We start from the raw sequence: 11,504 nt of genomic DNA on the forward strand, positions 1-11,504 counted from the left end.
GCAGGTGGGTGGCCGCAGGGACTGGAAGATTCTCAGCGGGGCTCTCAGAGTGCTGCCCCTCACCTCGTTCTGGAAGGGAGGGCGGCTGGTTTCCCGAGGCCCCGGGGAACATCTCCCGCACAGCCTGTCAGAGCGGCACCCTCTTGGGCTGAGCCTCCCAGAGTTCCAGGCACCGGTCGGCCTTGCCTCTGCTTTCCCTCACCTCTTTAAGAAGTGTGTGTAGCTTTCAGTTGGTTTCCGAGCATTATTTGAACGTGACTCTATCATGGTTTTACAGAACGGGCTCTGTCATGTTTGATCTCAAAGGCTGTGGGGCGGTCACGGCTCTGTTGCTTGTTTCGGAGACGGGAAGTGCCCCGATGCTGCTGCGCCCCAGGAAGCCGGGAGAAGGGCCGAGTCTGGTGACCTCACCTGCTGTCACCAGCACTTAGCCCGGCTCCCGTGCCAGTTATCATGGAGGTAGCAGGAGTTATCTGTCACCAGACATTATGTTAAGAGTTGAGTGACAGGGAACTCCATTTGCAATCCAGTCAAGGTCATTGGTGCTATAAAATATAATTTACGAGCACATCATAGATTGGAAGCTTATTTTTTATGATGGTGAAGGAAGGGTTTGCACAGGTTTCGATTTTAAAATATATGGGTGGTGTATCCTATTGTCAAGCCTGTGTTCCTTCTTAAATTCCTCACAATGGATATGAAAGCAATAACACTGTAGAGTGAACTATTGGAAGTAAAATTAAAGGAGCTAGTAGTTTGAAAGGAAGCTTTCTCTGTATGAATGGAAAGCATTCCTTAAATTGCATCTGTTAAAAAAAAGAGGAAAGTGAGTCTGTGCCTGAACCCCGGATAGAGTCCAACTGTTCCTGGACCGTCCACGAGGTGCACGTTTGTCCTGTTGCTGAGCCCGGAGTGAGCTGCTTGCTCCTTCCCTCCAGCCCTGGACCAGGAGGATGCCAGGCTATCAGATGGGGGACGGCTGCCTCTCAGAATGTCAGCCAGCTGGGGGTGTGTGCCCTGCTCTGGGAGCAAACAAAGCGGACCCATCCCACACCCTGGGTCACCGTCCTCCTGGCCCGGTCTCTGCCTGGTTGAGTAGCCCCAGAAGGACACGTCACTCTTCACCCAGAGGGCATCGTGTTTGATCATGTTGGACGGGTCACAGGTACATGCTCTAAGGGTGCTGTCTGCCAGGTGGAAGCTCAGACCTGTGGCTGCACTGTTGTTACCTCTGGGTTTGTAGTAGTAATAGTGGACCTCAAGGTCACAGCTACATTTATGGCGACAAGCATGGCTTAGCTTCTAGAGGAAGGTAGTCTTATCTCCAGAAATATTTCAGAAATAGTCTTAGAAATGCAAGCCAGTGAATGCGATCCCTTCGTGGAGGGTGTGACAGTGAATTAAATCAGATTCAAACACAGGAAGTGACGCTCTGCACACGGTAGAGTATCAAAATCGTTTCATGTGGACACGCATTATGCTTATTCACCAAGGACCATGATTTCCAAAGGGCATACGAGCCATGGGCGTGTGGTTGGAGTTCGTTCTGGTTGGACGTTGACTCCGTGTTGATTCTGAGCGTCTCTTTCCTGTGGAGGCTTTGTCATTCAATTTTAAGGAGCTAGGGTTAAGGGGGGCCATTGTGTGATGTTGGGTCACATGCCCACGAGGGTGAGGATGGCTTTCTGAAGTCCGTAGGCATTCAAAGGCTTTAGAGTAAACATTGGACAGTTATTTATTTTCAGTGGTCTTAAAAATGTTGTTGTCAGTTTGGGAACATCAACAAATTTTTGCTCAGGAAAAAATTCAATCGAAAGCAGTTGTTTTGTTCTCCTGAGTGACACTGGGAGAGAGAATAGCACGCCTTCAGCCAGGAAAGCCTCTAAAGGACAATAAAGATAATCCTAATACTTGGTGAAAATATTTATCAGACATTGAAACATAGAAACAGACGTGTCCAGTTCCACGGCAGGTGGTGGGGCCATCCCCTGAAGGTAGGACTATGGAAATGGTGTGCACCTTATTACTCAGTCCACCGAGAACACCCGTGTGTGCTCGCCCACACTTTGTTTTATGAGCTCCTTGAGGGTAAAGACGGCACTTGGCACCAAACATATGGTTAGCAGATAGTGATTGAGTGAATGGTGATATAGCGCTGTCCTCAAGAAACGTAGGAAGATTTGGGAACCGTAAACATTTGTCTTTAAGATAAATATTCATAATTAACTTATCAACTACTCCAAATTCCTAGTGCACATTATGGACTCAACCTAACCAAGAGAGAATTAAAATCAAAGGCCAAGAATTTCTGGAAGGTCACAGGCCAAGGGACCCCCAGGGCCTCCGCAGCCCAGCCCTTTAATGGCGAGGATGGGATGGGGAGGGCCCCTAATGGGTGGCGGCTCTCTGCGCATCTTCACGGGAGTGATTCCAGAGTCCCGCGGGCCCTGGCTTCCAGTCCAACGCTGATTTCTGACGTGTGTTACTGTTAACTGATCAGAGCCCAGTCGCGAGCCTGTGAGCCTCTCTGTTTAGAATAATGAAAAAAAGTTGAAAGTAAGGAAATATGGAAATAAGTATATAAAATATGTAAAATACAGGAAAGATAGAAAAACTAGAGTCAGTACACTACAGTCGAGATTTTTTTTTTAATCCTAAAATTGCAAAGTTTCCTGCTTTTTCCTGAAAGCTTTTATTTGAGCGTGGACCCTCACTGATAGTCTCCAGTATGGGTTCTAAAAACTGTGAGTAGGCTTGAGCCTCACAAGAGGCTTAAGGAGGATGTGCTTCTTGGGGGCGGGAGCCCTGGGCCTCTGACACTGTCATCTTGAAGGGGCACTCAGACCCCGAGCCAGCTTGAAACGTGGCTTCCTCCTGCGGCTGCAGGGCAGAGGTCCTCCACCACAGTGGGCTTCGAAGAGTGAATGGAAGCCCGCGTCTTGCAGAGGACGCTTTCTGTGTACTTGCTGGCCTGATTTAACCCAGGCTGGAAACCCCCAGAGTGCTACATCCTCCCCGATTCCCCCTGAGCTCATCCCCGGAGGCCTCCGAGCCCCCATGCCCTGTCTGTCTCAGGAAGCCCGTCCCCGGACCACAGGCGGAGCCCGGCTCCCCTGGGCCCCCACAGTGCTCACAGGACACTCAGAGACTGGAAGTCAGATTGCAACATCCTACAGATACCCTCAAGCTTCTTCCTGTGGCTCCCGGCACCCCGCAAGGCTCGGCGATCCGCGCCCGTCCTACTGTGCTCTGGGTCGCTGCTTTGTTGCAGACGCTCCGGCTCCTGCCAAGACCTGGGCTGTGCGCAAGAAGGGTGTGGTGTCTGTAATCGGTGCAGTGCCGTGGATTCAGAGCGTCTCTGCTCTCACATCTTCGTGTCTTGGGTGGTTTTACTTGAGCAGTCGTGTTGTCTGGCTGCTCTAGACGTTTCCTTCTTCTCTCTGCCAAATTTTGCGTTTTCAACAATGAGTATCAAAGCAACCTTATTTCTTGTTTTTATAAATGATCACCTGCATCCGTTCCCTGTGCATGTGAAATAACAAACCTGCAACCACGCAGCCAAAAATTTATAGATGCTTGAAAGCTGATTAGTCAGTGTCGGTGCCCCTGACACCCCACCCCACAAGGCCACTTACACTGAAATGCAGGACCCGGGCGTGGGGCCTGGCCCCCTTCCCATTTCCGTGGCCGGGGAGCCCACGTGATCACCTGTTGGTCAGTGGTCAGACCACACCCGTGGGTCAGTGTTGGCTGACGTGGGTCCTCAAATATGGATTATCTCCACATAATGCTTCCTTTTGATGGAAGTCTGAGGAAATGGCCCTCATTCGCCACTCGGCGGCCATTCTGAGCGTGCCAGGTGACGGGAAGGAAGGGGACGCTGGCTTTCATTCAGAGAGCGATTCTCTGATGTAATTGTGGGAGAGGTCCTGAAGATGCATCAAGGTCTGTTTGAAGGAAAAAGGGAAAAGAAGAAACTAATTTCTAGACAAAAAGCTTCTGTTTTTAAAAATAAGGACATTTCATAGAAGGTGAGAAACACGTTCATCTTGAGAGACAGCAAGTAAAATGATTTTTAAAACGTCACAATCTACAGCAGGCTCCTGAGAGCCCGTGGCGCGCAGGGTGGGCAGAGGCAGCCGGCTGAGCCCGTCCGCAGCCTGGAAACCCCCGGAGTGCTGCACGGCCACCGTGGAGACCGGTGACGGCGGCCGCTGGACAGTCTAGCATCCACACTGTGGCCCCAAACCAGGATTAGCGCTCAGGTGTTTTCATGGAAATCTAATTGGGTGCCAAGGATTTTGCTTGGATTCTGCAGATAAATGGGATCAACAGAGCATCTTCAGGCTAAGCGACATGCTTGATTTTGCCACAGACTTGTAAATAAATTGGTGTAGCAATTCTGCTTGTAGCTTTGGGAAGCGCAGTCTGCTTTCCTCTCTCCCTACACATGCGTCTCCAAGTGGCTGTGAGGCTCGCCGTGCCTGAGTTCCTGGGGGGCCGCCCCTGTGCCGTGCCCCCGGGGCTGAGGCTTCTGAGGGCCGCTCGCACTCAGCTGGAGAGCGTGCTCTGCGGACAGCTGTCCCCACATAAACAGTGACTTGGTGTTACATCGGAGCCTGCAGGCTGTGCTTTTAACAACACAAGCTTTAGGGGGGCCGTGGAGCCACTCTGGGGGCAGCTGTGCAGGGAGAGAAGGAAGAGAGCCGTGCAGTGAGGGCCCTGCCTCATCGTCGGGCGGCCGTCCTGTCGGCACGTGCCCCCCCCCCACAAAGGCCCCAGAGGCCAGGGTGAGCAAGCAGGTCTGCAGGCCCCGAGAAGGTCTGTCTGCCCCCCGAGCAGCGGCCGAGGGAACGGAGGTGGGGGTGTGGGAGAAGCCCCCGTGGCTTGGGGGTGGGCTCCCTCCTGCCCAGGCCTGGGGCTGCTTTTGTACATTTTCGAGACCTGGTCCATGTCACTTCCCATGGGGTGAAAAGTCCCTCAAAGAGTTCTGAACTTTTTTCTTCTGATTTCTTTTCATTTTACATTTTCATTTGCCTTTTTGTCTTGGAAATAGCTTTGAGCTACAGTCCCCATCGTGCAGGGACGAAGAGCACTCCAGGGTGAATAGATCTCAAATGTCGTCACTGAACACGGTGGTGGAGGCTGGACAGGGACAGTCAACCGAGGCCGGGCCCCTCTCCCCGGCTGCCTCCCCACCCCCGCCCCTCAGGCCAACTGACCTGTAGCTCACCCGACCCTTGACCTGCAGGGCCTGTGGGACTCTGTTCCCCAAACCCTGGTGGTGGCCAGCCCCACCTTCCCCACTGATTTGGACACGGTACCCCCATTCCTGCATCCTTAGCATAATCCTTAGAGTGGTAGCCACGGTGCTTCCAAAGTCCGGGGTAAATCAGGATCCCGTGGTCCCGCCGGGTTGGGCCAGGACTTGGGACGCTGGCTCCGTCTGGTTTGATTGGGCCCAGCACCTTCACCGGGGTCTCAACAACCCTCTGTGAGGCGAGCGCCGTGGTGTGGCCAGAATGCACCCCGCGAGGGGACCTGTGTGTGCAGTCCCTGCTGATGCCAACCCACGCGGGAGACGCAGATGGGGGATGGGATTCGCCGCGAGGAAGGCCTTGCAGGGGAGGTGGCTTTGTCTGTCTGAGACGAACTCAGTTTCGATTTATTTTCTTTATTTAAAAGGAAGATCAGGGGCACCTGGGTGGCTCAGTTGGTTAAGCGTCTGCCTTCGGCTCAGGTCATGATCCCAGGGTCCTGGGATCGAGCCCCACATCGGGTTCCCCGCTCAGCGGGAAACCTGCTTCTCCCTCTCCCACTCCCCCTGTTTGTGTTCCCTCGCTCGCTGTGTGTGTGTCTCTCTCTCTATCAATTAAATAAATAAATAAATAAAATCTTAAAAAAAAAAAAGTTTAAAAAAAAATAAAAGGAAGATCAACGTCTTTCCACATAAAAATGGAAAGTGTTCTTTTTTGGACCAAAGTATGTCTCAATGGCAAAATACGGTCCCTACCTACGCAGGAAGACCAGTGCAACTCAGTCTGTTTTATGGAACAGTAAGAAAGATCTTTAGCAGGATTGATTTACTATTTCTTGCTTTAGAAGTAAATTAAGCTTTTATGTTAACTCCTTTGTGTATTAAAGAATTCTAAAGCTTCTGCAGGCCCTCAGTCCTGTTTCCTGACAGTAGGTGCCATTTCCAATTAGAAACTGTGCACTGCTTTACTTCATTTAGAGAATATGGTTAAGTCAACAGCAAAACAACGAACTGGCTGTGTCCCCACCGAGGTCAAGCTCTCCACGCAGAATATATGCACCGTGCTCCGTGCTGAGCACAATTCAACATGCCAGGCTTTTCCCAGAAACCCAGGATCTTCTTCACCCCAGCTCATCCCTCCCTGGGTGTATTGAGGCTAATGGGCTCTCTGGAGATCACAGGGATCCGCCTCCGTGGGCACAGGGGACATTGGGGCCGGTCGGTCATGCACACCCCTGGAAGCTCCTGCGCATGGGTGCCTGTCTGGGCTGGAGGGGTTCTCCTGTGCAGCAGCACCCCCCCCCCCCGCGGCATGCTCCTGGGTCCTCTATGTTCTGACAGCCACCGGTCCTGCCGCTCGCAGAGTCGCTGCCCCTGACGGCCTCTGGTGAGGCCGCTGTCCTCTCCCGGCCAGAGTGCGGGCGGCTGCAGGAGGTTCCCCAGGTTTCCGGATCCCGAGCGACACACCCGCAGCCTCCCCGAGGGAAGAGCTAAGTAGACCATTTTTTTTTTCTTAGAAAGCAACAGTCTCCCAATAGTGTGCATTTTCCCCATAGAGCAGAATCCGCCTTTTCAGCTGGATCAGAGGGGAAAGCACAGCTTTGCTTCGCCAGGCTTCCTCTCCCCGGTGAGGACTCGCATCTGTTTTCTGATATGTGTACTTAATGAAGTGGGAACCGATGTAAATAGATTCCTGCTATTGGCAGCTAACAAGTACTTGCATAATCATAACAAAAACTCAAGTGTCAGAAGGAAATTGATGAAACCAGAGCGGACGTGACCATGTAGCATGTTGGTATGTGAATGACCAGCCTGCTGTGATGTGGCAGCGCCGTCCCGCCCGGGCCCCGTCCGCCCGAGTCCAGAGAAGACAGCCCTGCTCCCGCCCTTCTTGTACTCCTCCTGAAACGGGGCGGGGAATGGCATTCGCAGTGTGGAGTTTGGGGCGTCCTGGCGGCATGTGTGTGGGAAAGAGGGGTTGCCAGCCAGGTGGTGTCTTGCAGGTAAAGTATGTTGTAGGAAGCTGAGCATCCCACAAACTCAGATACTCTTGAACCTGTGCAGTCCCTGGACTCTGGCTCACCCGGAGAGGACTCAGCCTCACCCTGCTCCAGCAGTGTGACCCCGGGGTGCCTCCTGAGGCCTCCAAGCGCCAGGACCCCAGATGTAACGTTGGCTACTCATAGCACCCCCCAGAAACGACTGCTCTGATGATTAGCGCCTGCGAATCTCTTCGTCCCATGTCGTGATGTATTGAGTGTTAGGTCCTGTCATTTACAGTAATTATGATCCAAAAAGGGCGCCTGGTGGTTCAATTGGTTAAGCGTCCGACTCTTGGTTTTGGCTCAGGTCATGATCTCATGGGTCTTGAGGTCGAGGCTGGGCTCTGCGCTCAACAGGAAGTCTGCTTGGGGACTCCCTCCCTCTCCCTCTGCACCTCCCCGCACTCAAATGCCTACGCGTGCACTCACTCTCTCTCAAGTAAATAAATCTTAAAAAAAATTATGATCCAAATCAATATGTGTATTACAATGTGCTCGTGAAATATGAAAAATTTTTATGTCCTTTATTTTTCTAGGTTGTCCTGGTGCCAAAAAGAATGAGTTTCTGACGAGCATTTTGGACGCGCTGTCCACCGACATGGTCCACGCAGTCTCCGACCCCGCTTCCTCTGGCAGGTGCGTTACATTCGACAACGGAGCAAGGAGCTGAGAAGAAGCCCCACGTGTCTGAAAGCGGAAAGTCAGTGTAGCCGTTAGGCATCGGAGGCAGCTCAGCTTCTCAGGGCGCTGCAGGTCTCTGGGAAAGGGGTCCCCTCCCAGAACTTCAACGTGCTCCATGCGTTTGGAGGTGGTTTGTCCAGCAGGTTTTCCCCATGCTGCCGTTAAGCCGCCGAGGGCCATGTCACGGTGGGAGGAGCTGGATCCTGGGATTCCCAGCGGTCCCATCAGCCGGTGGCGGCCCAGCAGGAGGCGGGCGAGGAACAGAATGTGTGGCTTGTTCCGATTGCTTTGAGGCTTAGAATTGCATTTTAGAGCTATCGAGTAGATTTTAATACTTGGAATTAAAGTGTTTGATTTCAGGTTGTCAACATACTATGTATTTATTGTAGAAAAACCCATATAACGTAAGATTTACCATCTTAAGGTTCAAGTGTACAATCAGTGGCATTATTTACACGGACCCTGCTCAGAGGGTGACTCCTGAAACTCTGGAAGCGGGGCAGATGTGCTACATGCATAGGTCTGGGGTTTTGAGCTGAGCTCCTGTAAGTTCCCCAAGACTCCTCTGTTCTGTATCTACCTGCAGGTTGGAGGGTGCTCCCAGCTCTGCTGGGCGCAGCATGGCAAGCACTGGACCCCCTGAGAATTAGCAGTAGTTTATCCCTTTCTGCCAGGAGGCTTTTTCAGAGGGAGAATCTTCCTGTTTCCTTAGAGTGCTGGCCTTCCTCCCCACTCCTGCCTGCAAAGCCTTGATGGTCTTGTCTCTTCTGCATGATCTAAAGCTTCCTAGTCTCCTCAGCTAAAGTCTGTCTCTCTACCTCTTTCCTTAAGAGTAAGATTCAAGAAGAGAAAAAAAAGGCAATGCTAACAGAAAATGTCACAATCAAGCACTAAATCAAGCTTAATAAAGCAAAGAAAGAAAATGACCTACATTTCAAGTTGACATATTCTTGGAAAGATTGCTCTAATCTGAAGGCAGTGAATGAATGGCTGTCTCAGAAGCTCCTCTGCAAGTCTGGAAATACTCAGTCGCATCAGGATGCCTCATACCTGTTAGGTTTTCACACTCGGGGGAGCACATTCTACTCCAGGCCCGTAGAATCTAGATGCAGAGGGAGCATCAGTGGAGAAAGGGCCAGCAGATGCTCGCACACGTTCATCTTCCACTTAGTGTGAAGGCACGTTTTAACACCTGGGACATTTTCAAAGATTTGACTCAAAGCAGACCTTCTAGGAGAGTTTTTATTTGTTTATATCTTAAAATATCAAACTTTTTTTTAATCCAAGGGAAAATGTCTAGTTACTACTTTAAGATGTATTTTTATTTGCATCTTTCAGTACCCCTACTGTATAAAATGGTGTGCCAGGGAATCCCATTTAAAGGAGTCAGGAACCTTGGGGTCCCAGAGTTTAGTAGGGGGCGTTGATATGCAAGTTGACCTGCCAACTCCATGGAGCACAGAACCTGGGACAAGGAGGCTTCCTTAAAGACTTGGCCAACACCAAGTGCGTAATAAGCATGCAAAATTCATTGTGCCATTTGCAATTTTGAAACCAACTTGAAATATTCTTACTAAATTCCTTTCTCTAAATTATTTTTTAAAATCGCTGTATGGATGGTGAACCAGCACAGGCTTAGGCATCAACACCGTAGGAGTGACGAGCGGGGCACCCCTTCTGGGAGTGTTGGAGGGCACTGTGTGCCTTCCATAGATGGACAAGGGCAGGGGGAGGCAGCTGCTGGCCCATGTGACTGACGACCTCGTGTGCTCTTCCAGGCTTTCCGAACCCGACCCCAGCCACACTCTGGAGGAGCGAGTGGTCCACTGGTACTTCAAACTGCTGGATAAGAACTCCAGTGGGGACATTGGCAAGAAGGAGATTAAGCCCTTCAAGAGATTTCTTCGGAAAAAGTCAAAACCCAAAAAATGTGTGAAGAAGTTTGTCGAATACTGTGACGTGAATAACGACAAATCCATCTCCGTGCAAGAGCTGATGGGCTGCCTCGGGGTGACGAAAGAAGAAGGTAAAGCAAACGCAAAGAAGCGCCCCAGTAAGAGCCTTTCTTGTTGTTTTGCGCTTTGCAATGCATCAGGTTTTGACACCTGCTCGACTGGCTGAGTAGATTGTCCTTTTGGTCAGAGGGTGCCGCTTACTTGTAGGCCATTTGTCCATAGAAGTAATAACAGACCATCGGTAACCCGTCAGAAGGAAGCCGGCTCATAGGGGAGAAGCTGAGTGTTGTCTGAGGCAAGTCCTCTTTGCTCTGAGCATGGTGGCCAACTTTGCAAACACGTTCTGCCATCCCCGTGTCTAAAGTGCAAATCTGGGGACCACTGGGATTCACTTGAGGACCCTGTGTGTGGCCTCCACCCAAACGTCCAGGCCCGTTTCTAGGCAGTTAAATAATTCCTGTTATCCCAGCCAGCCAGGTTGATGGCTGAAAGCATTGTTTTAGCTGATTTACCAGTTGAGTGCATCTTTTTAAGGTGGGCATGGCCCAACAAACCAGCTGTTGTCAAGAGAAACCCTCCAACAGCGGGAGCCCAGCATCCTCCACAGGCAGCGTGCACGTGTGTGCTGGCCTCGGTTTTCTCATTTGTGTGGCGTGGGTGCTGGGGAGGGTTTGCAGAGGTCCCCGGTATCACCGGTAGTTTATGATTCTGTTCTTCTGTTACCGATTTTGGTGACAGCACCTCTGAAATAGAAACCCAGTTAGAGTAGACTCTGGGGCATCAGGTCATCGTGCTCAGCGTGGCCGTCTGTGTCTGCAGCTCGGCCGTGGAACACGGAGCCCCGAGCTCTGGCCCACGTGGCCAGTTCCTTCTGACTTGTCCCCGCGTCCCCAGTTCTTGTCATAACGGTCACTCAGCACCATCCAGCTCAGTGGGTTCCAGGCTAGATCTGTGTGATTGTGAGATGCTCCTTGCCAATGTCTCCGTGAAAAGTCAATCTTAGAAAACTTAGGCTTTATTTGGAAGACTTGTGTGCAGGATCTCGGAGACCACTTGCACTTCCTGCCGTCCTGGAAGTATCTAGAGGCCAGTGGCAAAAATACGGGGCCGCTCGCGTGGCTCCCCCTGCAGGCCTCACAGTTTACAGGAGAGGAGCCCGAGCACAACTTGGGGTGTGACAGTTTGTGCAAGTGTGGCCCTGGGACCAGGGAGGCAGCACTGGGCACTGGCCGAGCTCAGCCGAGGTCTCAGTGGGAGTGACATCCGAGTACAGTCCTCAGGTTGTCAGAAGGGAGAACAGGCGGGTGTCAAGGCCAGCACTGGGGACACTGTCGTCCCTCAGGCCCCTCTGGCGCCTAAGAATCCAGCGGTTTAACCCCGCTCCACTGGAGAAAGCGGCGGCCTGACCGACACCATAGCTGCATGATGTCCCAGAGAACAGCCTCGTTTGGGCGAACACATATTGTTGTAAGGGGGGCTAGCTGTCTCTCTGGGGCGATGAGGGTGGAGGGCTAGCTGTCTGGCCCCTGCTCTGGGGGTGATGAGGGCGGGGGGCTAGCTGTCTGGTCT

The 11,504-nt window shown here is 51.8% G+C and overlaps 1 protein-coding gene across 4 annotated transcripts in view; it reads left to right on the top strand.

The window, feature by feature from the left end:
• SMOC2 (SPARC related modular calcium binding 2) overlaps positions 1-11,504 on the top strand; it is a 153,393-nt gene that overhangs the window by 135,142 nt on the left and 6,747 nt on the right. For 2 of the 4 annotated variants that reach the window (XM_073894238.1, XM_025866465.2), the window contains exons 10-11: positions 7,836-7,935; positions 9,759-10,033. In XM_073894238.1, coding sequence (XP_073750339.1) covers positions 7,836-7,935; positions 9,759-10,033 — 375 coding nt within the window. The remainder of the gene's footprint in view (positions 1-7,835; positions 7,936-9,758; positions 10,034-11,504) is intronic. The other 2 variants (XM_073894239.1, XM_025866466.2) reach the window with 1 other exon arrangement.

The sequence above is a fragment of the Callorhinus ursinus genome, unplaced genomic scaffold, assembly GCF_003265705.2.
Source record: "Callorhinus ursinus isolate GAN/ISIS: 27379988/994484 unplaced genomic scaffold, GSC_fseal_2.0 scaffold6, whole genome shotgun sequence".
Lineage (NCBI taxonomy): Eukaryota > Metazoa > Chordata > Mammalia > Carnivora > Otariidae > Callorhinus > Callorhinus ursinus.